General features: G+C 33.7%; 3 protein-coding genes and 1 long non-coding RNA gene across 9 annotated transcripts; all 4 read left to right on the forward strand.

The window, feature by feature from the left end:
- LOC8280679 (E3 ubiquitin-protein ligase PRT1) lies at positions 1-4,977 on the forward strand. The gene is made up of 7 exons (XM_002518065.4): positions 1-367; positions 1,535-1,563; positions 1,642-1,821; positions 2,021-2,425; positions 2,516-2,716; positions 3,325-3,446; positions 4,465-4,977. Exons 1-7 carry the CDS (start codon positions 261-263, stop codon positions 4,870-4,872), a joined length of 1,452 nt encoding a protein of 483 aa, XP_002518111.2. The 5' UTR covers positions 1-260; the 3' UTR covers positions 4,873-4,977.
- A 1,776-nt stretch (positions 4,978-6,753) lies between these two features.
- On the forward strand, positions 6,754-11,093 carry LOC107261181. Of its 3 annotated transcripts, none has more exons than XR_003078961.2 (3): positions 6,979-7,859; positions 8,177-8,291; positions 10,702-11,093. It is a non-coding gene; the product is annotated as an uncharacterized LOC107261181 (long non-coding RNA). The 3 variants fall into 3 exon arrangements; XR_001535163.3 differs by having other exon boundaries at positions 7,007-7,859; positions 10,843-11,093; XR_007217332.1 differs by lacking the exon at positions 10,702-11,093 and having other exon boundaries at positions 6,754-7,859; positions 8,177-9,284.
- Positions 11,094-12,611: 1,518 nt separating this feature from the next.
- LOC8280678 (cyclin-dependent kinase inhibitor 4) lies at positions 12,612-16,245 on the forward strand. Of its 4 annotated transcripts, none has more exons than XM_048379229.1 (4): positions 12,612-13,363; positions 14,436-14,498; positions 15,389-15,580; positions 15,704-16,245. In XM_048379229.1, exons 1-4 carry the CDS (start codon positions 12,825-12,827, stop codon positions 15,771-15,773), a joined length of 864 nt encoding a protein of 287 aa, XP_048235186.1. In that variant the 5' UTR covers positions 12,612-12,824; the 3' UTR covers positions 15,774-16,245. The 4 variants fall into 4 exon arrangements, with proteins under 4 accessions (XP_048235186.1, XP_048235187.1, XP_015574099.1 ...); XM_048379230.1 differs by having other exon boundaries at positions 12,613-13,363; positions 15,392-15,580; XM_015718613.3 differs by lacking the exon at positions 14,436-14,498 and having other exon boundaries at positions 12,615-13,363; positions 15,392-15,580.
- Positions 16,246-19,867: 3,622 nt separating this feature from the next.
- On the forward strand, positions 19,868-26,063 carry LOC8280677 (26S proteasome non-ATPase regulatory subunit 1 homolog A). Its single transcript, XM_002518063.4, has 13 exons — positions 19,868-20,154; positions 20,664-20,733; positions 21,340-21,445; positions 21,700-21,811; positions 21,882-22,050; positions 22,265-22,737; positions 22,868-23,003; positions 23,132-23,380; positions 23,471-23,691; positions 23,777-24,035; positions 24,282-24,514; positions 24,637-25,156; positions 25,346-26,063. Exons 1-13 carry the CDS (start codon positions 20,009-20,011, stop codon positions 25,667-25,669), a joined length of 3,018 nt encoding a protein of 1,005 aa, XP_002518109.3. The 5' UTR covers positions 19,868-20,008; the 3' UTR covers positions 25,670-26,063.
- Positions 26,064-26,251: the final 188 nt, after the last annotated feature.

Consider the following 26,251-nt stretch of genomic DNA (forward strand, 5'->3'; position numbering starts at 1 on the left):
TTTTAAATCTATAATAATAAATAAATATTATATTTAAAAATAAAACTCTTTAATATATGTATTTTAAAATCCAACTATCTAAATCTAACTTGATTTGGTACCCCGGGCGGGTACAGGATATAATTTACCTCAACCTCAATCAATATTTCCCCACCCGAGAGACTGCTAAAAATGAAACCATTTCCCCAATATTAAGTTTTCTGCAACTTGTGGCTCTTTTATAAGCCATTTTCGCTCCACTCTCTCTCTCAATTGAGAATATGGAATCAGAACTCAACAAGCCATTGAAACAAGGAAAAGAAGATGATGGTGATAAAAAGCAAGAAGTAGAGGAATTCTCTGAGGAGTTTCAATGTTGCATTTGCTTGTAAAGTTCTTTTCCTCTCTCAGTGTTTATATATAACCCTTGTTTCTGTTGTAATATTATACATGGGTTTAGATGCTTGCTGAGGTTCTCTTTCTATTTGATTGACTTGACTGGAAAAATCTTGAAATCAATGTCGATTGTCTAAGAAACTTGACAACTTTGAATCTTTAATATTTCCTCAATCTCATATTTTTGTTTCGATTGAGTTTGCAGCTCTAATCATTGCTTTGGTCAGTTTTGTTAAAACCTTTATAGAATTAGGAGCATTAGTAGGGTTTAATGCCAGTCAATTTCTGATTAGATGTTGTCCAGTTTATCTTATGATGATTCATGATGGCGTTATTTTGCAAAAGATTATGTTCTTTTTAATTCTTTTTCCTTGTCGGATATTTTGGTCCAAATCTGTTTTTACGAGAACTATACAAATTTGAAAATATGAATCTGGAATGAGAGGATGTGAGGGTTAAGAGACTGAAAGATTTTGTCAGATTACGATTAGCAACCAAATCTATTACTACTGGCATCAGTTATATTCATGATAGATATCTGGGTTAGAATCAAATTTATATTTTACTATTTCTTGGACCTCTGTCTTTTGAGGACACTTGATCCTTATGATCTTTTGAATTTAAAGTAAGATTGTGGAACTCTGACTGTGTGGTTATGCTGCATGCGGGCAATATAGCTATTTATATGTTCCAAATATGGAGTGCGACTCCAATCACATTTTGAAGAAATTGGAATGAGGGAGAGTTACTTCAAGAAGCAGTTCGGCGATATCACAAGACCTCGTAATTATCCTATAGAAGAATTAGCATGTTGAACACTTGATAATTTAACACTCATTTCCATATATTTCCGAATACTCATATAGGCAATTGTTAAAGATTTCACCTATATATTTCTGTAATTGCAGAATACTTGGGGAGTTATGCAACTTTAACAGGAATTACTGTGTAGCTTTTATTATCATTATTGTTCAGTCTAGTTGTTTAAGAATAGACAGATCATGGCTAAATGCTTAGTCACTATTAGATCTATTGAGAGCCGTGTTTAGCTTTAGGGAATTTCTGGATGGTTTTTTATATTATTGAGCAGCATTTGTTATTTTTTCTCTTTTTCTTTGGGTGCATAACACATTAAGAGGGATTTCCGTTTTGGTTTCAGGGACCTACTTTACAAGCCAGTCGTATTAGGTAAGGATGCCAAATCTTGAAGTGCATGCTTGTGTGAAATCTTACCTCAATAAAGCAATTTATTTCCCATCTCTGTAGCCTGTGGCCATCTTTCGTGCTTTTGGTGCATCTTCAATGCCATGAATTTCTGGCATGAATCCAACTGTCCAGTTTGCCGGCACCCATATAATCATTTCCCTAATGTGTGTCGATTGCTGCATTTCTTGCTTTTGAAGATGTACCCTATTGCCTATAAGAGAAGGGAAAAACAAGTGGGAGGTAAAATATCTTCTGTCCTCTTTTTTTCTTTTGTGCTTCATGGTTTCTGTGACATCCCATTGTCAACACCTAAAGGATAGCTTTTTATCGTTAACGCTGGGCCAAACCTGATACCTATTTGGCTTATAATAAGTTTTTGGACTTCTTTTTGTTTTTGAATACGATTGATCCTCAGTACTTTTATCACTTGGCTGTACAGAAGAAGAAAAGCAAATGGGCCACTTTTCACCTCAGTTTGATCACCATGTGTTTGGATCACATTCTAATCAAGATGTAGATGTCCCAAACAAATCAGTGCTCTCTCCCACTGATGTTATGGCACAGGATTATTCTGATGATTGTTTTTCTAGGCAAACAAAATCATCCTCATTGCCAAATTCACTAGAAGCTACTAAGCATATTAATGATACTATAGATGCTACACCTTCAACATTATACAGGAGCTCTGAGGGCAGTGGAAGTACGGCTACTGAAAAATGCAGCCTTACTGGGGAAGAGCTTGAAGACAGAACTCTGAAACAATGTTCTGTGTCTGTCTCTGATTTGCAGTGTGCTGAATGCAAGAATTTGCTCTTTCGACCTCTCGTTCTTAATTGTGGACATGGTAACCTCTAATAACTTGTGTTGAGAACCTAAAACAGAAGAAATGGATTAATATCGTCTTATAACTGATTCTAATTTCTTTTATATGCAGTATATTGTGAAACATGTATATGTACCCCCATGGCAGAAACTCCTAGGTGCGGAATTTGCCAAAGCTTGCATCCAAATGGGTTTCCCGGCATTTGTTTACTTCTTGAGCAATTCTTGGAGAAGCATTTTCCTAAAATATATGCAAAGAGACGAGAAGGTTTACTCAAACAAACTGATTGTCTTGCTGCAAAGAGACAAGAAGGTTTACTTAAATGAATTTCTGTGCAAGATTTTCTTCCTTGGCTTTAATTTCAGCAACTAATTTTTACTAGAGCATTTTCTGCTGTTAAAAACTGAATAAGTAGAAAATGTTTGAATACCAAAATCAAAGTTGCACCACTTGCTAAATTTTAAATAAAGGTTAATTTTAGAGTATCTCTAATAAAATAATTGTATTAAATAAATGTAGTTGTTATTTAGGCTAGAGCATGAAATATATGAAATATCAATATAATTTCTAAAATATTCATTCTCAAAATGCTTGGAGGTAATTAGGACTTGCACCAGCCTTTCATTATATAACAAGGTGAAGTGCATAATCTAGGTTGAGTAGAGTAACCAATAGGCCAGACATTATAGCATTACCTTCATAATTTCATCCTGCCTTCATTGGATTTTCCTTAAAACTCTATCTCTGTGTCCCAGTAGACACCCGTGGGCTGCTAGCTTATCCATTAGATTTTAAGCTGGCTTTCAGGTCCTTGCAGATAGCATTTGCATAAGTACTGCTCTTGAGCATTTTTAATCTGTCTTTGATATTTTATTTATTTTTCATGTATGCCTCTTACGCCGGAAGAAACCTCATTTCAGGTTCAACACAAGTTCAACATCAAGCTAAACGGTCCTCAATGTTTCCTAGTTCAATCTTCTCATCATGGTTGTTTGGCAATGGGCCGAAGGTTCATTATGCAGTTGGGTGTGATTCTTGTGGGGTAATGTTATCGTTACCTTTTGTTCCTTTTAATTTATACTGTAGGTTGAAATACAAAGAAACTTTTATATCTAACTTTAAGATATATAATTCATATTTGGTGTCATGTGGGGATCACTTGTTAATTGTTAGTTTAGTGTAGACAAATCCCTGCCTCTTTGAAATTGCAACTAATGTTATTTTTATTCAATTATGTTGTTTTGTTGTTTGATTAAAAACGTAAATGAAAACCTTGCACATTTTTGCCAATTATGGCCACTTTAAAATTTATCAATGAGGTCCCTGAATACTTTGAAAATGGTTGCCATTGTAGCCTGGGAACAGGCCTCTCTCTTCAAGCATGTGACTTGCTGAATTGGACATTAAGTATGAAGTTTAATTTGAAGAGTGGTCACAATTGAAAACAGACATAAAATTTTGACCAATTTGGTTATTTACCCTATTTTAAATGTTAGTTTGTGTTATATTTTTGGTTTAATGACTTGAAAAGGAAAAGAGAGTGATTACATTCTTGACAACTCTGCTCAGCAAATTTTTATTTTGTTAATACAGATATTAGGTACTTGAAACCTTAACCTGCAGGTAAGTTGCTTTCTTTCCCAGATTATGTGAAGGGAGAGTTCAGTATCAAAAGAGAGGAATGAAGGAACGATGAGAGGAAAATAGGAAGGAAACGATTGTATTGTTCAATGCTTGGAGAATAAATCTACTAGGCACATTGCAATTTTGTCCCACTGTAATTAGCTAAAAATTGTGCAAACATAAGTTGAAAATTGATCTATTAAGAATCATTTTCTTTTGGTTACACTGAATACCTTATTCTAGTCAAGACTGTAGATGGTATGATACATTGCTCATATAAACTTATCTAGTAATTGTTTATTTATTTTGATGTTGAAATTGATCTTCTAAGAATTGTAATCTTCTGGTGATGCAGTTAATACACTCCCGTTGCAGCTGTTCATTTACTTACTGTTGACTAATGTGAATTGATAACATTTTTTGAACTTCTATTACAGATGTCCCCAATAATTGGAGAGAGGTATAAATGCAAAGACTGCATGGAGAAGATGGGCTTTGACCTATGTGAAGCTTGCTATAATAAGCCCTGGGCAATATCAGGCCGGTTTAATCAGCAGCATAAACCAGAACATACATTTGAGAATGTGCCGCCAGGCCTGCCGCAATTGGGTCTCAGGCTGAGTTCTGAAAATGAAGATGGCTTTAATGATCCAGAAGATGAAGAAGATTTTGTTGCTCCGATGCTCCTACATGATGCAGTACATGGTTCTAATGATGTGGATGTTGTTTCTCCTGCGTTGGTTCAAGAACAAGAAGACGGTTCAAATGATGTGGAAGTTGTTTGTCCGGCCGCGGATCAAGAAGACGATGCCAACAATTCATCTGGTTTGACAGGAGCATTTTGAGATGGTATGTACCAATACAACATTTAGTAACCCATGAATGGCTATTAACAGATATGCAGGCTATTATGCTAATTGAAAGTCAATACAAATTTGAGATTAAAATCACCTTTTATCGTTTACGTGATTGGAAAACTGTGCAATGCTTATAAATATATATTACTTTGAGATTAGTGAAACAGAAAACAGATCACGTGTAGGATAACGCAGTAGGCACTGGAGCAAGAGCAACATATTGTTGCATGTTTGAGCTGCCTTTTACTTTATTCTCACGGCAATGTCCCTCGAGTCACAAATATTGGTAGAAATTTATTATTTTATATTTATACAAAATTTAAGGAAGAGGGGGGAATTATACATGTAAAATTGATTTCGGGCCACTTGTGCGTGTCGGTTTGAAATAGTTCTTGACTATCGTGTATATGTATCAGTGTGTTCATTTTATTTGTGATTAGGCACTTTTATGGTCTAAATTGGGATTAGTGGAAAGATTAGGAACAAAACCTCGTTTAATCACGTGTAGATGTACGTCATGTGTGTGCTTTTTTATTTATTTATTTTTTTTATATTATATATATATTTAAAATTTGATCACATGTAAAAACACATTTAACAATGACTTATTTTGTTTCTTTCTTAACTATCATCACTTCTCCAAATAGAGTGCCAATATTTTATTCACTATGCACCTTTTAATTTAATTTTTTTATGATAAAACATTATTATAAATCTTATAATTTTAAGTCGTGTCCTACAATTTATTTCATAAATATTTGTCCATCAAAAAAGACTACTTTCTCCTTTCCTTTTTCAGGGAACATGAAAATAGAGGAAAGGGCTACTTTGACTTTTATTATGGCCAACCTTACAATCGAATCTCCTAGGATTAGGTATTTTTCCTACCATCATATATATATATATATATATATGTATATTAAAAAACAGTTTATAAAAAATCTAAAAAAAATTAATATATCAAATTAAAAAAAAATTCAACCTCTTTGTTTAACTAGCAATAATAATCATAAAATCACCTTTAAGGAAAAGCCGTGTCAAGTCTAATATAAAAAGAATTGTAATTTTAGGAACAAATACATTTAAACATGGCAAATATGATACTTATATGATAATATTTTTATTTTAAAAATACTTTTATATTATATATATATATATATTTAATATTATTAATTAATGCAGTTTATTTTTATTTTATATATTTACGTGTACTTATTTAACCAAGAAATGGAACAGATCATCCAAGTGTGCTACTGTATACACAGTAATCGCGCATCTCCAAAGCTCAGGCCTCATAAAACCATTTTATGAAACTTTAAGGGTAGGCAAAGAGTGAAACCCACGTCGACAGAAGGAGCGTGGGGATTAAAATTAGAAATCGATAGTGATGATGATGACGACGCGTTGCAGCGTTTTGTTTGTTTGTTTGTTTGTTAATCAATTCATGTAATTATGTTGAGGAAAAAAAAGGAAGAAATAATAATAATAATAAATAAACAAAAGGGACCCTTCTTCTTTGCATTCACACATTTGGGTTTTTCCTTTTTCTGGCCATTTTTATGATTTTTTTGCTCTCGTTGAATTCGAGGTTCCCTTTACTTTCTTTTATATTTGAAAATAGAACTATTTTTGTGAACATTTATCTTATAATCCCAGTGATGCCTCACGCATCTCCAATTCAATTCACTATTTCCGTTTTAAGAATGATTAGTATTAATTGAAATTCATTAATTTGTTAATTTATAAATATAATTTTATATATATTCATTAAAAAATGTCATCTAGATAAATATTCTAAATGATAATCACTAAGTAATTATATTTTACCTAATTAAATAAAGAATTATATGTTTTGTTACATAAATAAAAAGTTAGATTAGCTTTAATTAATTAACAAATGAAATAGATAAGATAATTATAGGGAAGGGTTGGCGCATGTGCGTGTATAGGGCCCAGGCCAAAAGAGTTTTCAGATTCCCTCTGTCTGTAAGATAAAAAAAAGGATTAAACCACTCATATTTATATTTTTATTTTTATTTATCAAACAATTCAGTCAAGAAGAAAAACAAACAAAGATTCAGCAAGCGTGGGTCCCAGTTTGCTTCTTCAGTGCGGCTGTTGACGTGGCATTCTGCTATGTTTGTTTAGGTGGATGAAAATAATAAAAGGATGGAAGAAAGTCGAAATGAAGGAAGGACAATGGAAATTAATGATGAGAAGAGAGGATGGAAAACCTTCCATTTTAGTAATTTATGCATTTCACAATAAAACCAAATAAAGGCCATTTTATATTCAAAGATTATGGGGGTAAAAAGGTAATTTTATGGAGGATTCATTCTTTACGAGCCTTTATACCATGTATTGAATGAGGTGCTTCCTTCCTCTCTAACTTCTGCCGCCAACCAAACAATGGAAAAGGACCTTTCTCTTATAATCTTTTCCTCCTCCTTTTTACTCCCTCCCAACCAAACACATTGTTCGTTTTGAAACAGAGCAACAGATTCCTTCCATTTAGGCGTATTCTTCTCTTTTCCTTTTTTTTTTTTTTTTTTTTACTTAATTACCAATTAATCATGTATTTTAAATGTTTTATTAGTTATAACACGTCTATTTAATTTATATTTTTTAATTTTAAATATTTTTATTAAAATAAGAAATTTGGCTAAATTAGATATCAAAAAATAATACTGACAAGAGAAGACAGGACGGAGTAAAAATTTATACTTATTTATAAACAAGAAAATTAAAATTGGAATTAATTAAAAGTCCTACAGCCTGGAGCGATATCCCTTAAAGCTCTTCATGCCAGTTGCATCTTTCACGATAATATATATTAGTTCATCTGCAGGTTTTCGACGCTTGTTCGCTCTTCATCATCCTCTCTGATTGCGCTACTTGCAAATAATCGTGGTGGACACCGGTGCTTACTCTAGCCTTCTTTACTGTCGTCCACTTGCCGCAGCATCAACGAGAAGGTACAAAATGTTTTGGCTTAATTACTCAATTGATCATGTATTTCAGGCTTTTTATCAAATACAGCATGCTTATTAAGTTTAATTTTCTTTTCATTTTAATAAGAGCTTAAATAGTTTTATCAGAACAATCGCTAAATTAGATATCATCAGAACAGTATTGACAAAGCAAGACGCAGTAAAAATTAATATTTAAGAAAAGTTAAAATAAAAATTAATTAAAAGCCATGTAAACCGGAGTGATACTCCTTAAAGCTCTCCATACTAGTTCCACTGTTCGCAATATAATATATGATTGCAAACGACCGTCTTTCCAACAGTTGTTCGCTCGCCATCGTCCTCTTTAGTTGCCCTGCTCGCGGACAATTATGGCGGACACTGGTGCTTTCTCTAGCTTTCATTACTGCCGTCCGCTTGCCGCAAATTAACGAAAAGGTAAAAAAATATTAGGTGCGCAGTTTTTTGGATTGAAGGTAAATGTAATTATGGTAATATGGGGAGGTTTTTGCATTTTTGGAATTGGGGTTTGACTGTCCCTCCTTAAAGGTCTGTTTATTTTTCTATTTTGTTCATCAAGATTGCATTTTAAATGACACAAATTGAATAAGATTGACTAAAAGAATTGAGTTTTTTTAGAAACAAAAATTTGAATCGGAATGTAAATTTAAAGATAAACTTTGAAAATTTAGATAGTTAAATTATTCTATTAGTGGTTAAACTTGTTGGATTTTGTCACGTAAGCATTTTCATTTTCCTTTTTCCTAGAAAGCAATCTCCATGTTTTGAGTTTGGCAAGATTGTTAATTTTGATAAAAATGTTTTAATCTATCATTAAATTTGACAAATTCATAATAACATGTTATATTTGATGACAAAGAAGTTCAAAATACATATTAATTAAGCAATTAGCCCGAATTGTTTTCAAAATTAGCCTATTTTTCTCTTTTATATAACTCCTCTATTATTGTATTTTTTCTATTTCATATAGATTTTCAATTTTTAACTGCATGTCATTCTTTTATATTCTATTTTATTAAACAAAATAGAAATGTGAATTTTAGTTGGAGTTTGATTAATGATAGTAATAATAATTAACGAGAAAAATAAGGACATTTAATAGATTATTATGCCTTTGAATCTAAAAGTAATAAATTTGAATTACTTCAACACAAGTCCACCAAGCCTTTCCTAGAGAAGAGATGTATAATTCATTCACATTTGCAAAAGAAGAAGGGGGAAGAATAAGCAAAACATAAAAGTTACTATCAAGAGAAAGTAAAAACAACTTTAATCAAATTGGTCCTTTGAAAACAAAGAAGCTATTATGTATATATATTCTGTTGTATTGCAGCAATGTTAATTTTGTCCATTCATACAAGAAAAACAAAAACCAAAAAAAAAAAAAAAAAATAGGGAAAAGAAAAACAACAGGAAGAAAGTAACATTGTATCAAGTTATGTTATGGTGTTGACAGAAAGGAAAGTTGTTTTTGTAATTTTCTTTAAAAACCTGTCAAATTACTTTAATATTAATGTAGAACAATATATATATACATATACGGTTTTGCTAGAATATGCAATAATAAAATTACTCTGTTAGTAAACAATGCAGAGAAGAGTAGTAACATTGATGCACAATAAACTCAGGAAAAACCTTGAAACAGTAGAAGCTAACTTGAGAAGGGCGAAAGAAAGGAAATAAATAATCGAGCAAATCTAGCTCTCACATGAGCTTGTTCTATGTTATTACATTTATTTTCTTTCAATTATATTTAAAGATTATTTATATATAAATTCTTTTATTTGATCTATTATCTATATATTTTTTTATTTTATATTTTAAATATTCTTATTCTAGTCAGTTCAATCTGTTGATGTTAAATTATTATTTATATTGAAATAAATCGAAATTGTTAAAGAGTTGGTCAATGATGATATGCACATAACAATATTATATAATTTGAATCTTTCTTTTGTGGAATTTATTATATTAAAATTAATGTTTTCTAAAAACACATTTTTTAATTTTTTTTTAAAATTTATCCTGCAGTTATTTTATCCAAAAATAATTAAAAATATAAAAAATTAATCAAAATCGTAATTTAAAAATAAAATAAAATTAACACAGTAAAAATAAAATAAAAATTATCATTTTGATAAAAAAAATAGATATATTTTATTTTTTTCTATAAACAAGTAATATAATAACAAGCTGTGTCACGGGTTGAACTCCAAAGTCCAAACATTAAATTATATTAAATATTAATATGGTTTAGGTGCATGTAGGGAAGTTGTTGGACAACTGAATGTTCATACTTTTAACTGAGCATAACATAGGAAATTTTATTATTTTCCAAGTCTTATTGCATGAGTGAGACTATTTCTGTCTAGAGCATTTGCCTAATTTGCTGTGGCAGTGGGTTCAACCAGGTTAATACTTAATGTAATTATTTGTAAAAGAGACAACAATTTTCTTTCTATATAGAGATAATGGTTGTCTTTTTCTTTAAGGCAAAAAAAAAAAAAAAATCAATCTCTGCATTTAAAAAAATTTAATATATATATATGTAATTCTGAGATCACAATGCGACCAAGAGGCTATATGTATGTGAAGAAGGAGGAGGAGGTACAGTCCTCAATCACAAATGATCTCATTCTCCTTTTTCCTTTGAAAATTATTTTCAAGTTATTAATTTGAGAAAATAGGCAATTCTGGGCCAAGCAAAAAGGGGAATTTTGTAGTACCAAATTATTGTAATAAGTAAAGAAAAGCAATGGGTGCATTAACCCATGAAAGGTGGTATCTTTCACAATTAACCATTTGAAGAACAATGTGTTTTGTGTAGGGAGGGAGATGCAGAAGCTCATGGCTTACTAAATAAGTCTTTTCCCCTTGCTTTTTGTTTTTATTTATCGCACTATTTTATTTTTTTGGCCTCATCACTACAATAATTCAGTGACTTCCTTATCTGATATACTGCCACCAGGGTTTTACTTTTATTGAAGTCACAAAGAAAGATTGTGTACACACAGCAAAGAAGGAGGGGACACTGAACAAACAGTGAGACAGCAGGCCTTTCTAACAGTGCTCAGTCTCTATTCATGCCCCTGTTTTACCCAGCATTTTGCCATGCAACTATCCACCCCACATTATCTTTAATTTTGTAATTCACTGCTTATTTGTACACATCATTTTTCAAGAAAAAAAATAATATATTTAACTGCTTCATAGTTAAAAGTACAATTTTATTACTTATAAAAACAATTTTACAGAAACTAATTTTAATTAGATTAATTAAATTGTATAGCTTAATTGTGAAATGTAAATAAAAATAAAATAATCCTATTGTATTTTATTTTATTGAAAATAGATCAGAAGAATACGCGTAAGAGGAGTGTGCTGTCAACAAGAGAATAATGGGAAGGCGCGTGTCAAACAAATTCTGCAGAGAATGGGGTGGGGTGATCAGGTCTTTTTTATCTTTCAAAATAAAATAAAATTCGAAACATATAAAAGTCCAAATTTTCAATAATTTGGACAAAATAAAATAATCAAAATGCACTTTCCACCTGGCCACTTGTAAAGGGTATCCAATGACTTGGCCCGGCCGTCTTATTAAGTTCTTAACATCTCGCCTTCCGCTCATCTCGCGATATAATAGCAGTACTCCGTTTCTTTCTTTTCTTTCTTATTTACCATTCAAGTTTAGAATTTCTTGGAAGTAAAATTTATTTACTATTTTTCAAGCCAAATTTGGTGGCTATTTTTGCGAAGGTAATTTAATTTTATGGGAATAATAAAAAATAATACATAGTTTATTCTCATATTAATTAGTTAGTTTTAGCTTAATAATAAGATCATAAAATTCAGAATTAAAGTTGAAGTCCAATCCCATGGTAAAAAGGGTTTTTTAAACAAATGGAACTATAGATAAAGATTATTATTTTATGAAATATTATTAGAATAATTAGTGTATAAAATGAGCTGCATTGATGGTAACTACCGCATAGTAATTTATGTGAGTAGTCAAGTTCATTCAAAACACTACATTTATTTGAGAGAAAAGATGTACAACTGCTTGATAATGATAACTCTTAAAAATTATATATTAACTTTAATTTAAAACTTCTTAATTAAATTTAATTCTTTGAAAGCAGCACTCTGTTGGAAAAGAAAAACACAATATTTTTAAAATTATAATTATTATATTAAAATTAAAATCTTTTATTAGATTTTATGTTTCGTTATTATTATTTAATTAAATTATAAAAAATATATATTTTATTGTTAAAAGAAATAATAGTTACGTCAAAATTTAGTATTAGAAAAGTGAATATAGTTGCCATATAAAGATTATTTTAATATATAATATTTGTAAAACTAGCTTAATAGGTATACTTTCTTTTTTAAGAAACTAGTTAGAGTTTAATTTATTTAAATGTATTTTAAGCAGGGCATAAGTAATATAAAATTTTAACTCTAATAATTTTTATATTTTAAAAATTTTTATTTAAAATGATCGAGTTAAAATTAAAAAAAAATCAGCTCCATAAGAAATGACTTATTTATATATATTTGATTTAGATTGTAAATTAATATATTATTAATAATTTAATATAATGAGTGGTCTTTGATTGAATTGGATATTTAATTTTTGCAAATTTATGTAAAAGAGAAAAAAGAACAGTAAGAGAAGGTGGTTAAAAGAAAAGAAGAAGCAGGGAAAATGAAAGAGAAAATGGGAAAGTAGAGGGAAGGGTAAAACAGAGAGCCTGAACCTGAAGGCCCGCACCGCACCGCACCTTGGAAACTTTCCCTTTTCTCTCTCTTTTTCTTAACGCTGCACACAAAACTTGGCAACTACAAATACAAACCCACCCTCTCCTTTTCTCTCTTTCACTCTCTCTCTAACCAACAACTGCTAAAACCACCTTTCTTACATCTCTCTCTCTCCATGACCAGAGATCAATGGGTAAATACATAAGGAAGGCCAAAACGACATCCGAGGTTGCCGTCATGGACCTCTCTTTCGGTGTCCGTACCCGCGCCAAAACCCTAGCTCTCCAGCGTCAGCGCCAGCGCCAGCGTCAACGCCAGCCTCCTCCTCCTCCTCCTCCTCATCCGCCGTCTCCGCCAAGTTCCGCTGGTGGATATCTCCAGCTCCGTAGCCGCCGCCTTGTTAAAAAGCCGCCGATTCTTGTACATGTTTCTAAACGCCAAAAAGATGGCCACAGCAGCAACAGCAATAAAGTAGGTCTTAACCCTAATAACAGTAATAATAACAACTCTAATTCTATTTCTTCTTCTAAGTCCGGTTCCAGAGTCCGAGTTAGCCCCGGGTCGGGTCCAAAGGAGGAGTTCGCTGGTAGTGGTAATAGAGAAGAGGAGATTGTAGAGAAAAACAAGTCTTGTGCCGATGATAATAACAACAACAATGAGAGTAAGGATTTGGGTGTTGAAGAGGCTTCTTTTGGAGAAAATGTGTTGGATATTGAAGGTAGAGAAAGGTTAGTGTGTTTTTTCTGCTTTTACCTTTTACTCTTTTTTTTTTCTTTAAATTAGATTTTAAATTTTGGGTCTCTTTTTTCCTTTCTATTATGTGGTTTTTGTATTCTAATAGTTACTCTTTTTATTTTCTGAAAAATTGATGATATTATGTTTTCTTATCGATTTGGGGATATGGGTATCTTGTGTTGTTTTTTCTTTTTCATGCTCGATTGAGTTTTTCCTTTTTTGAAGTTTTTGTATGGTTGGTGGCTAAGAAACTGAAGTTTATTCAGCAACACAGGGGTTTCTATTTCTTTTTTATTTTTTATACATTTTTTTTGGGGGGTGGGGAATTTGGTTTCTGAGAAAAGAGGAACGTAGCACAGCCTTTTTGAGGTTTTCTTTCCTAAGTTTTATTTTTATGAAAGATCACATCAAATTGGGAATTTATTCCATTTATGTTTCTAATAAAGTTTCTGACACAATTTCAAAAATCCTCTGCATTTCTTATACATAATATCTTCACAAAAGTGAAAGCTTTGCTTTTTGTCTTCAATTGTGATCCTTCTTTCTTTTTCTTTTTCTCGTGTATATGTTTTGCTTTGTGGTCTGTTCTTTGGCTGGAAAAATTGTAAGTTTTCGAAATTTTTTCACCCTGTACCTCTATGGACTCCTCACATTTTAAACAAAATCCTTCCTGTTTGTTTTGACCTAACTGAAATTTCACCCAAATTTTCGCATCTTCTAGGAATTTATTTTTACCTCCTTTATTAAATTGCTTATTTTCCAAGTATAAAATATTACGTTCTTAAGTTTTTCTAGTCCATCACTTTTAGTCACAAGAGATGTTTCTTTATGATTTGTTAGTTGAATTGATAGCTTAAGCGTGAGTTATAATTTTGAGTTCTTTCCACTTCTATTTAAATACTGGGTTTTTTTTTTTTTTCCCTTTCTGATATTGTTAATGATGTTGAATTTTTAGGCAATGCTTTTACCTTTATTCTGTAAGTTCTGTTTTTCTCTGTTTACGATGTGCTTTCTTGCTTGAGCTGTTGTTCTTTTCAAAATTTGATTTTTCAATTTCCATTGCAGGTTATGTATTGTCTTGTTTGCTTCTGTCCTGCTTCTGCACTTGAAAATGTTGGATGAATTTTTGTAATTTCTTCTGTAACTTCCACTCCATGTCCAAATGAATATACTTTTGTTTTTTCACTTAATTGCTTTAGGTTCCTTTTTTGTTTGGAAAATGTTGAAAATGTCATTATATCTGGTCCCCTGAAATAGGATACTTGCATACTTTTGATTGTTATTTCTAGAGCATTGGTGGTACTATGAAGGTAATATATGGAAGAGTGTGCGTTTGTGTTTATACTAAGATATGTCTTTTATCTTTAGGTGGTCTTTTAGGAAGCCCAGTGCATTATTGATCACTAGAAAGAAGGTTTTCTATTGGCTTTGTTTCATTTGATGCCTCTGCATTCCTTCAACATAATTAATTAGTGTACTTGTGGTTAGTTTTGCGAAGATTTAATAGCAAAAAATGCATTCTTGTACGTTACTCATTGTTTATCTCTCGGAAGGGAAAACTTTTTGGTTGAAGCATGCCGAGGTGAAAGAAAGTCTTTGTTTGGAACTTAATTAGGTTTTTATTTTTTATTTTCCCCAGTGTTACTGCTGTTAAAATGGGAAAAAAGGGTCTCGCTGCTTCTGCTTTTCTTTGGCATACGATTATTTCTTGTGCTTTATGTGCTTTTGAGTGTATGTGGACTGTATTCTACTCAGCAATGAACAGTAGGCATGGTGATAATAGCAGTGCAAGTTCTTAATGTACCTAAAAAATTTGAGAGTTTTAAGTTTTGGCTGCTATTCACCAAGTGATCCTTTCATGTTCTTGTTTGCGGGAGCTTGGTATTTACCATCCTTGCTGCAGATTACAGTTATGTGGTGTGAGATGTGTACTGTCGATCTATTAGATCTTATTGTTTCATCAACTACTTGGGTTACCTTGTATACTTCTGAGCCATGTTTGTCTTTTATGTTGACAGTAGCACTAGGGAATCAACTCCTTGCAGTTTGATACGGGACCCAGAGAGCATAAGAACCCCTGGTTCAACTACTAGACCCAGCTCAACTGAACCTAACCGGACCTCCATGCGTAGGCACATCCCAACAGCACATGAAATGGATGAATTCTTTACTGGAGCTGAAGAAGAGCAGCAGAAACGATTTATTGAGAAGTATATTTTTCATTCATTTACTCAGTTTTTGTTCCAAGTTTTCGAGTCATCTTGCTTGAGATATTCCAACTGCAAATTTACCTCTCATTATCTCTAGTAACAATGTGGATGTTTCTTTTGCAGGTATAACTTTGACCCTGTTAATGACAAGCCACTTGCAGGACGATATGAATGGGCAAAGTTGGATCCTTAGAAGACATTAATGTTCCATCAGAACTTCTTTTCCTGCAATTTCTTGGTTGATCTTGAGCTTAGGGTATCTTCTGGAGTGGCAGGAATTTAGTTTTAGTTCTTCTAATGGTGATGGTGTTATTTCCATTTTCCATCACCTTTCTTTTACTTGTAAAGAAAGAAGTAGAATTATCAAAATTGTGTAGACTAATGGTCTGTAACATAACAGGGGGTTAGAGTTACACAACAAATACAAATCAAAGTCCTTTGTCTAACAGATCATCTGGAGAGGGGAAGGGAAAGGGAAGGATGGGGTCTAAGGTAGTGTTAGGGTTAGGGTTAGGCTGCAGTCAATTAGGTCAGTCTTATCTGGTACAGAAATTTTCTAGATTTCCTTTTTGTACTGTATTTTCCTCCCCTTCTTTTGTCAATACTTGTACTGATGGAACTCTTTATAAAGAACTCCTCGGAATAAAGATGACCCATTTTCCTCTCTTCGACTTTTGTCTTTTCCTCTCTCGTCTACTGTTTAAATTTTTATTTTCCATGTGAGACAGACAGTGCATGTTTAGATGACGCAGCCCATCGCTGGTCTGAGCCAAACATCGGTCACGATGGACTAGTTCTTTTAACCTTATTATGCGAGAAAAGAATGGTTGGTGGCAGTTGTGGTAGGGTACCCCTTTTGGTGTTTAAATTGTTATGTAGAAGCATCTTGCTATCTTCATCAGCATCAAATTGCACTTTCTTTGTCTGCAACTTTTAAACTTGGGAGATGGACGGAAGCCGGAAAAAGTGGAAAGTTCTTGTCTGGAGTTGTTAACAAACTGAAATTTCAGAGTTGTTTCGTTAACAGAAGGGACATATCTTCGAATCTGAACATTTTTTCTGTTTATGTTTCTATTTCGGCGATGAAAATGTCTATGGAATCTTATAAAAAAAAAAAAAGAAATAAGAAAAGGTTTTAAGTCGAAACTTGAGACCCGAAACCATGATTTTTTTTTTTTTTTCTCTTTTCTTCGCATTTTGGACCTTTTCAGTTCAGTTATAGAGTGGGATAAATTACCAAACCGTTTTGCATTTGGAAAACTATGGTCTGAAACAGTATATCAAATAACAATCAGTTAGTGTACAAAATTGATAGCATTAGCTGAACATGATGAATCATTTTGGTCACTCCTGATGTGGAAAAATAATACGAATTTAGCTGAAAATGGTGAATCATTTGTCGTCCTAATGGTGATATATTGTCACTCCCATCTCGTGTAAACCTGAGACAATCTTCTCCACCCAGTAAGTAATGATGGGGCTATTGGCGGTTAAGGAATATAATTGTGGTGGTTATAGTGGTGGTCGATAGTGGGTGCTGCTAATATTGGTTGAGATTTAGAGAATCTTCAATTTCCAATGAAGCTCTTTTCTATTACCAATTCTTTCAAACCTTGGAATGAAGAAATCTTTACCAAATGTTTTTCAAGTGAGCCTTAATTGCTTGTTTGCCAATAATAGACCTGCAATGAGGAAACTACCCATACACATGCAGATACGGTTTTGACTGTTATTTATAAACAAGCACTTACTACTAATCCAACTAACGGCAGGTTTATGCTTTCTGAAGAGGAAGTGCTGGTGCCCACATTTTTAATGCTAAATTCCTCTTGTGATGATAATAGTTGACAGATTGGAGAAGTTGACCTATCACACACCCCTCTCCCTTCTCTTCTTTTAGAATCGAACTATTTATCCCATTTTCGTCTATTATAGAAAAAGAAAGTGATGTTCAAACTTGAGCCCTCCGTCCGAACTGGTCCAATCACCCTTCTCATGGTTATCTCTTGTTAATGATATTGTTGCTCATAGAGGTTGATTAGTCATTCTTTGGTTAATTGCTCATAACTGTCAACTGCAATTACTTCTCAATAAAGAAAAGAAAAAGAAATAGATAATCCCTGGACAGGCAATCTCTCTGTCTCTGAAAGCATTTCGGACTATATAGACTTTATGAGGCCTGCCAATTACTATAAGGTTTATTCTATCCTATCAATCATTAGATAGTAACACAGGATTAAACTATTGAAAATAACCCATTTAAACTTATAGTTTACTGAAAATATTCAAGTTTGTTGGATCTCTTGTGTGTGATTTTATGTTCGATGACTATGACAAGTTAACAACAGATTAAAAAAAAAAAAAGTAATAATACATATGCATATAAACTATGCTTTCGGACCGTCCAAAAGATAATAATCATTTGAAGTATGCATGAAACATAAGCTTTTGATGAGAAAGAAAATAGATTGAGCATATATGATCCAGCGCAGCAAGCACATGGATTATTACTGTTTCATCTTATGGTTGGCAGTCACAGGCACAAAAGAGAACATTTGGTGGTAGAAGTTCCACATTACAAAGTAGGAGAGAAGCTTTGTAATGGATGGCAGACATTGGAGTGATGGATGTTTCCATTGGTATAAAGACATGTCTTTTTATACGTTTGAAACTGTACTTAACCATGGTACAGTGGTCCTGGAAAACTTTTTATGCATTGATGATTTCATGACAGCACCTTCTTCTGATGGCCTCTTTCTCAACTCTCAACAGCAGTCAAGGAATTGATAAATGCAAAAATCTACAAATGAAAAAGGAAAAAGAGAAAGAGAAAGAAGGAGAATTACATAATTTTGCAACATGCAATAATATTATATATGTGGGTCCATTATTCAATCAAAGCATACCAAACATGTCTTCTGGTTTGTCTTCATGTAGTGCTCCTCAAGGGTTTGCTATTGCAAGGTGTGATTTCATGAAAATTATGTTTTTCTTATTCATTTTAGATTCAGTGCCATCAATGTAATAGATAATTAACCTCTAGAAATAATACAAATTACTGTTTAACTTTTTGTTTTAATTTAATACAATCAAAGCAACCTACAAATTCAAGGGTAATTTTATTATTATTATTTTTCATTCGAATAAATGAATCAGTAACTAAGAAAACTAGTCCTATACGAGAATGTTATTAACGACATTGTTATTTGCCCATTAATAATTATTTTTTTTAAATAAAAAATAAATAAATTTAAGGACGAATTCAAAATTGACGGATTAAAAACCCACTTAGAAATTAAATTAATTAAGTAGAGAGTGACAATCTCTAAATTAAAGTTTTTTTTTTTTTTCCAATGATTGAACTGAAACTCCAATTGCAACTAACTGGACATCAAGTGGGAAGCTTTATAATTGCTAAGGATATATGTAGAAAATGCAATGGTGTGAGACAAAAGACTGAGAAAGTCTAGGGGAAGACAGAATGAGAATCAAAGTCGAGCCAAGGGAATTTATATAAAAATTAACTATATATGGATTAATATTCTAACCACTTGGCTATCGCGAGTGACTAGACAACCATCAATAAATACATTTCTCAACTTGACTTAAGTTTTGAATTTAAATTAAGTTAGTTTGCGTGGAAGGAACAATCCTGAAGGGAAGTATTAGTTTGCAATGGAAATTGGGTCACGTCAAAATGAACAATAAAAGGCCTTAAATAATACAACTTCACCAGGCTCAAATTATATGGCCCATACTGCACCCGTGCTTTGGGCTTATTCTGATGCGAGTGCATTTATCATTGATTGAGATATTCATGGTGCATTTTGAGAAAAATGTGATTTAGATTAGGTAATATCCAATTAAGCCTTATAAAACTACCTACATCACTTGGTACAATAATAATTTTTATGTTTTTCATTCACTCTGGGCATTTTAGAAAAATCATCTATCCCTTGGTTTAAAAAATAATAATAATAATAATTTTTAAAATTTATTTAAAATATAAATAAAAATAAAAATTGAAAATACATTTTTCCAAATTCAATCTCAAACTCAATTCTTTTAAATATTATATTTTGGAAAAAATTGAACAACTGTGCGGCCACGATTAGTTTAAAATTGGGCGAGCTGTTACAGGGAAACTAAAAATTGCAAAAGTAAATTTGTTCCTTTTGTTATCTTTTTGCTACATGGGTTGGGTTTGGAATTTTCTTGACTTGTCCCCTAAGTCTAAATAATATTCAATAGTATAAATATTAATAATAATACAACAAATTAAAATAAAAGAAAAACTCTGTTTCTCCTTCATTTACTCGACGCAGGCACTCTCTTTTCCATTTTCACTCTTCAAATTACAGATAATAAATCTTTAGCTTCTCCTCTTTCTTTTCTCTCTTTTTTTTTTTTTTTTCCCGACCGAGACCAATGGCGGCGGCGATGGTGAGCTCCGCCGGAGCTTTGCTTGCGATGCTTAACGAGGATCTCCCACAACTGAAACGTCACGCGCTTACTAACCTTAATCGATTCGTCGATCAATTTTGGCCTGAGATCTCAACCAGTGTGCCTCAGATGTAATTTATTTTATGTTTACTCATCTTTTTATTCTTTAGTTAGGGATTTTGAGTTACTTTTTAATCTTTTGTGGGTTTAGGGTTTTTCTCGATTTTGATCTGAGAAATTGGGGCTGTAGAGTAGAGTTTAAAATTGCCTCTCATAACGTTCTTTTAAAGTACTAGATGCTTCCCGTACGTAACTTTCGTGTTGTTTTATTTATTTTTTTTGTACTCAGTTACTGATAATTTTAAATAAATTATTTTGAATTGCTTGTCTTGCGCAACTTACTGTTGGTTCTAATTAGCTTGTAACTGATAATATGTGGATAAGTGCTTCTTGGCAATGTGATAATACAATGTAGATTCTAGGGGTTTTTGTTCGTCAATGCAATTTCCTTAGCTTTTTATACCAGTTCATATTCTTGGACTCGCATGAGTTTTGATAATTGTGTTATCTAATTGTGCTTTGAAAATCTTTGTTGTTTAAAATTTCATTCTTTAAATGTATGAATTCTTTTGTCATGCAGAGAGAGTTTATATGAAGATGAGCAGTTTGACCAGGATCAGAGACAACTTGCCGCGTTGGTTGTTTCCAAGGTTATAACTAACTTCTTTTCATTTTTGACTCCTCCACTTCTATCTTTCCTGGAGAAAAGGAGGAAATACAGAGAGATGTATTGGAGTATTTCTAAATAAACAGTCTCGTGTTGATCTTATTAGGATTCAACCAGAGTATTAGAGGAACACGTCTCTTTGTTGTACATACATATGATATTTTCTGGTTTCTCTCTGAAATAAGCTATTCAATTTTAGGATTTTACCAATGAAATGCATGTCAGATGAGATGCAAGACATGTAACTTTGTTGGCGAACATTTTAGCAATCACTTAATTTAAAAGCAGTGACAAACTTGTGTATGATATGTCCCTAAAGATTTCCCCTTTAGAACCTATGCATTTCACCTACTACTCATTATATATCCAACAATGTTTAGCATTGGTGAAAGAATTGAGAAAGAGGAAACAGAGTGGCACTGTCTAAAGGGGTTTCCCTTGGATTTAAATATTTGTCACCAAATCCATTTTGTTTAGTGATAGTTTTTTTTCCAAACTTCAGTGCTTGAAAAGGAGTATAGATTTGTGAGATATCTTGGCTTCTCACTGCATTAGACAATGTCATCAACTTCGTTTTTTTTTCCTTTAGGTTTTCTGTTACCTGGGTGATCTAGATGATTCCTTATCATATGCCCTTGGAGCTGGTCGTCTTTTTGATGTTACAGAGGACTCTGATTATGTTCATACTCTTCTCGGTAAGCATGCTCATCAACCTGCAATTTCTTTGATCATGAAACATAAAATACAATTGTTTTAGCTGCATTTACCCATGAAGAAAAAGGGAATTTACTAACTTAATGGGATTTATCAACTACTATCATTTGGTTTCTTCATGTTATAGATCCTACAAAACATTAATCATTTTTTATGTGTGAGGTTGTTGATGCATTCCTGGTTGGCTCAATTGACTCTTCTTTTTTAATCTCTCTGTCTCTGTTCCTATTATCAGCTAAGGCTATAGATGAGTATGCAAGTCGTAAGACAAAGGCAGCTGAATCAAATACTGAGACAGCAAATGTGGACCCTAGGCTTGAGGAAATTGTGGAGAGAATGCTGGATAAGTATGTGAATACCAATTTGTCTGATTTGATATTTTTCTGCAGTTTTGTTTCTTAATGTTCCTTCATATAGGTGTATCGAGGAAGGGAAAACCCAACAAGCCATGGGAATTGCAATTGAATGTAGAAGATTGGACAAACTTAAGCAAGCAATAACAGAGAGTGCTAATGTTCATTCGACTCTGTCATATTGCATAAATGTTTCTAATGCTTATGTCAGTAGTAGAGAATATCGGTGTGAGGTAAGGAGGTTATATGCTAGTCATTATTTGTGTTGTTACTATTCTTTTTGTTTGGAAAATGCTATCATTAATCTTTATGTCATGGTGGCCTGCATTAAAGTAATTGTACCTTTGCTTGTTTACAATTACCTCGAGCAATGGACTTCATGGAGTTCTTTAATATCTATCAAGATCACAATGACAATTAAGTGATGATCTTTTGGATTTACTGTAGGTGTTCCGTCTTCTGGTTAATGTTTATGAAACACTGCCTTCTCCTGATTATTTGAATATATGTCAATGTCTCATGTTCTTGGATGAGCCTGAACGTGTAGCAAGCATATTGGAAAAACTTCTACGCTCTGAAAATAAGGAGGATGTTTTGCGTGCATTTCAAATCGCTTTTGACCTTGTGGAGAATGAGCACCAGGCTTTTCTATTAAATGTTAGAGATCGCCTTCCAGCCCCTAAGTCTCAAAATTTGGAGTCAACTCAGCCAAAATCTAGCAATCCAGAACCTGCTCAAAATGAAAATGCTGCTGCTCCAGAGGATGTTCAAATGACAGAAGGAGCTTCAGCTTCAACTGTTGTGCATGAGATAGATCCAAAGGAAGCGACCTACGCTGAGAATCTGGCAAAAATCAAGGGAATTTTGTCTGGAGAGACATCAATAAAGTTAACTCTACAATTTTTATACAGTCATAATAAGTAAGGAAGATGTTTCTATACCATTTTTTTGATTATTTAAATTGAGAAACTATTGTATGCTTGCAAAGTAATTGTTGTTTCTTGGAGGAATAGTGAGGACTTGCAACTAATGCATTATGATCTTTTGTAGATCGGATCTTCTTATTCTGAAAACAATCAAGCAGTCTGTTGAGATGAGGAATAGCGTTTGTCACAGTGCTACTATTTATGCTAATGCAATTATGCATGCTGGAACAACTGTGGATACATTCCTTAGGGACAATCTAGTAAGTAGTGGATCCTGATAGCCTTCTATTCTTTGTTCTCTTAAAACTTTTGTGCTTTTCTGTTCTTTTAGTTATGCTTATGTCTGTTAGTTTTACTTAATTGTTTTTGTCTTATACGCATATATCAGGATTGGTTGAGTAGGGCCACTAATTGGGCCAAGTTTAGTGCTACAGCAGGGCTTGGTGTTATCCACAGAGGTCACCTGCAGCAGGGAAGGGCGCTAATGAGACCTTATTTGCCCCAGGGTGGATCTGGTGGCGGAGGTAGTCCGTACTCAGAAGGTGGTGCTCTTTACGCACTAGGTCTCATCCATGCAAACCATGGTGAGGGCATCAAACAATTCCTTCGTGATAGCCTACGTAGCACTAATGTAGAGGTGCGCTTACTTACTGGATCTAGTGAACTTTGTTTTTAAACCAAGAGTGTAGACATGTTTCTGAGATTCATATTGGACTACTTTATGTAGGTTATTCAACATGGGGCCTGCTTAGGTCTAGGTTTGGCAGCTCTAGGAACTGCTGATGAAGAAATCTATGATGACATCAAAAGTGCTTTGTACACTGATAGTGCCGTTGCTGGTGAAGCTGCTGGTATTAGTATGGGTTTGCTTATGGTTGGAACTGCAAGCGAGAAGGCCAGTGAAATGCTTACTTATGCTCATGAGACGCAGCATGAGAAGATTATTAGGTAAAGTTAGGTTTCTTATTTTATGCATCTGGCTGAGCCTTCAGCTTGAAACTTTGCTTTATTATAATGTTGTCATATGTTGCAGGGGATTAGCATTGGGGATAGCCCTCACAGTTTATGGAAGAGAAGAAGAAGCAGACACACTGATTGAGCAGATGACTCGGGATCAGGACCCTATACTTCGTTATGGTGGCATGTATGCATTGGCATTGGCCTACAGGGGAACAGCAAACAATAAGGCCATCCGCCAGCTGCTGCACTTTGCTGTATCAGATGTGAGTGATGATGTCAGGAGGACTGCTGTTCTTGCACTTGGATTTGTCCTGTACAATGACCCGGAGCAGGTTGGTTCTTGTCTCTTCCATTTTTTTTGACCACGGTCCGGTATATGCTCTTCTTGTTTTAATTATAATAATGGTTGGTGAAATTTCACTGCTTATGATTAGCTATAGCTGTTTCCTTGTTTTTCTGTTGTTTGTCAGATTTTACCTTGATCTGTTATCATTTTTCCTTTTTCTGCTTTATGTTTCCTACTTAATATTTATGATGATGTGAATTCTGGTAAATCTCACTGCACCCTCCCATTGCAGACCCCTCGAATTGTCTCCCTGCTGTCTGAGTCCTACAACCCACATGTACGTTATGGCGCAGCTCTTGCTGTAGGCATTTCCTGCGCAGGCACTGGCTTGAGTGAGGCTATATCATTGCTGGAACCTCTGACATCAGATGTTGTTGATTTTGTTCGTCAAGGTGCCCTCATTGCAATGGCTATGGTTATGGTGCAGATGAATGAGGCCAGTGACTCTCGTGTTGGAACCTTCAGGTAGTATTATTCTCGCGGTTTTCTTTATTCTGTTTTAACTTGAAATCAATATGGGTGTCTAATGCATTTATTACCCTATTACTTATTACCCTAATGCTGTTTCTTTATGCCTCTTATTTCAGGCGACAATTGGAAAAGATAATCCTTGATAAGCATGAAGACACTATGAGCAAGATGGGTGCAATCCTTGCTTCAGGAATACTTGATGCTGGTGGAAGGAATGTGACAATAAAATTGCTCTCTAAGACAAAACATGATAAAGTCACTGCAGTTGTTGGACTAGCCGTTTTTAGCCAGTTTTGGTATTGGTATCCTCTCATTTATTTCATAAGCTTGTCATTCTCACCCACCGCTTTTATTGGGCTCAATTATGACTTAAATGTTCCAAAATTTGAGTTCATATCAAATGCAAAACCATCTTTATTTGAGTATCCAAAGCCAACCACTGTGCCCACCACTACATCTGCTGTGAAACTTCCTACTGCTGTACTGTCAACATCAGCAAAGGCCAAATCTAGGGCCAAGAAAGATGCAGAACAGAAAGCTAATGCTGAAAAGGCAGCTGGGGCAGAGTCTTCATCTGCTGCAACAAATACTGGGAAAGAGAAATCCTCTATTGAGAAGGATGGGGATGCCATGCAGGTAAATATCACTTGCTATGGTTTCTAAACTTATGCTTTTGCCTATTGTATTTACTTTTAGACTCCTGTTTCATAATGTCTTTTGAAAGACTACTGAAAGATGCTAGCATTATGATTTTGTTTTGGTCACGAGTAGAACTCTACAACTGATCAGATTGGTTTGCTTACTGTACGTTACATCTGTTGGTAGGTTGATAGCCAGCCAGAGAAGAAAGCAGAGCCAGAACCTTCCTTTGAGATATTGACTAACCCAGCAAGAGTGGTTCCTGCCCAGGAGAAGTTTATAAAATTGAAGGAAGATAGCAGATATGAACCTGTGAAGCTGGCAGCTTCAGGGTTTGTCCTCCTGAAAGACTTGAAACCAACTGAACCAGAGGTGCTTTCACTCACTGATGCACCTTCCTCAACAGTGTCACCTGCTGGCGGTTCAGCTGCAGGACAGCAGGGTTCTGCATCATCAATGGCTGTTGATGAGGAACCCCAACCACCTCAGCCCTTCGAGTACACCTCGTGATTTGGGTCGCAGTGAGTTTGAAACGATATTCAGTCAGAAATCACAGTGCTTTTAACTCGAGGAAAGTAAAAAGTCAGATGTGCTTAAGAAACCACTTAAAGCTTGGGTGGATATGACCCGGACGGAAGGCGAGAGTGCTGGCATTTCAAAGTTTCCTTATCTTCAGCGCTCGATGTTGTTGAGTAGCACAATTTTTTTTAGGTACTTGTATGTCACCTGATGGATGGGTGTTTAGATGTTGGGGAATGAAATATTAGTTCATTTTGAAGTGGTCGATATACATTTTTAATTTGCTGTCATTACTGTGTTTATCTGATTGTTCCCATTCATCTGCACGAATTGCAGTTAAAGCTTCCACTTTTTTATGCGATTCTTTTCCCAGCGTTATGGTTAACCTGCTTGCATTGCATCCGCGTTTGTTTATTTACTGTTCTCTCTGCACTTTGCTCAACAATTACATACATTGATAATATCGGCTTTTATTTTGTTTTTTTCTTTTCTCTTTTCTCTCTCTCTCTTTCTCTATATATATATATATGTTATATTTGAAATGGTGTTTCAATTCTCTAGAATTCCTTCGAA

This window comes from Ricinus communis, chromosome 9 (genome assembly GCF_019578655.1).
Source record: "Ricinus communis isolate WT05 ecotype wild-type chromosome 9, ASM1957865v1, whole genome shotgun sequence".
NCBI lineage: Eukaryota > Viridiplantae > Streptophyta > Magnoliopsida > Malpighiales > Euphorbiaceae > Ricinus > Ricinus communis.

Bases quoted from the DNA above. Each gene is read 5' to 3' on its own strand.
- LOC8280679 (XM_002518065.4), top strand. From the start codon at position 261: ATGGAATCAGAACTCAACAAGCCATTGAAACAAGGAAAAGAAGATGAT. The intron at 368-1,534 runs GTAAAGTTCTTT...TTTTGGTTTCAG, and splicing joins TTTCAATGTTGCATTTGCTT to GGACCTACTTTACAAGCCAG. The intron at 1,564-1,641 runs GTAAGGATGCCA...CCATCTCTGTAG, and splicing joins TTACAAGCCAGTCGTATTAG to CCTGTGGCCATCTTTCGTGC.
- LOC8280678 (XM_048379229.1), top strand. From the start codon at position 12,825: ATGGGTAAATACATAAGGAAGGCCAAAACGACATCCGAGGTTGCCGTC. The intron at 14,499-15,388 runs GTAATTTCTTCT...TTATGTTGACAG, and splicing joins AAAATGTTGGATGAATTTTT to TAGCACTAGGGAATCAACTC. The intron at 15,581-15,703 runs GTATATTTTTCA...TTTCTTTTGCAG, and splicing joins CAGAAACGATTTATTGAGAA to GTATAACTTTGACCCTGTTA.
- LOC8280677 (XM_002518063.4), top strand. From the start codon at position 20,009: ATGGCGGCGGCGATGGTGAGCTCCGCCGGAGCTTTGCTTGCGATGCTT. The intron at 20,734-21,339 runs GTTATAACTAAC...TTTTTCCTTTAG, and splicing joins CCGCGTTGGTTGTTTCCAAG to GTTTTCTGTTACCTGGGTGA. The intron at 22,738-22,867 runs GTAAGGAAGATG...GATCTTTTGTAG, and splicing joins TTTTTATACAGTCATAATAA to ATCGGATCTTCTTATTCTGA.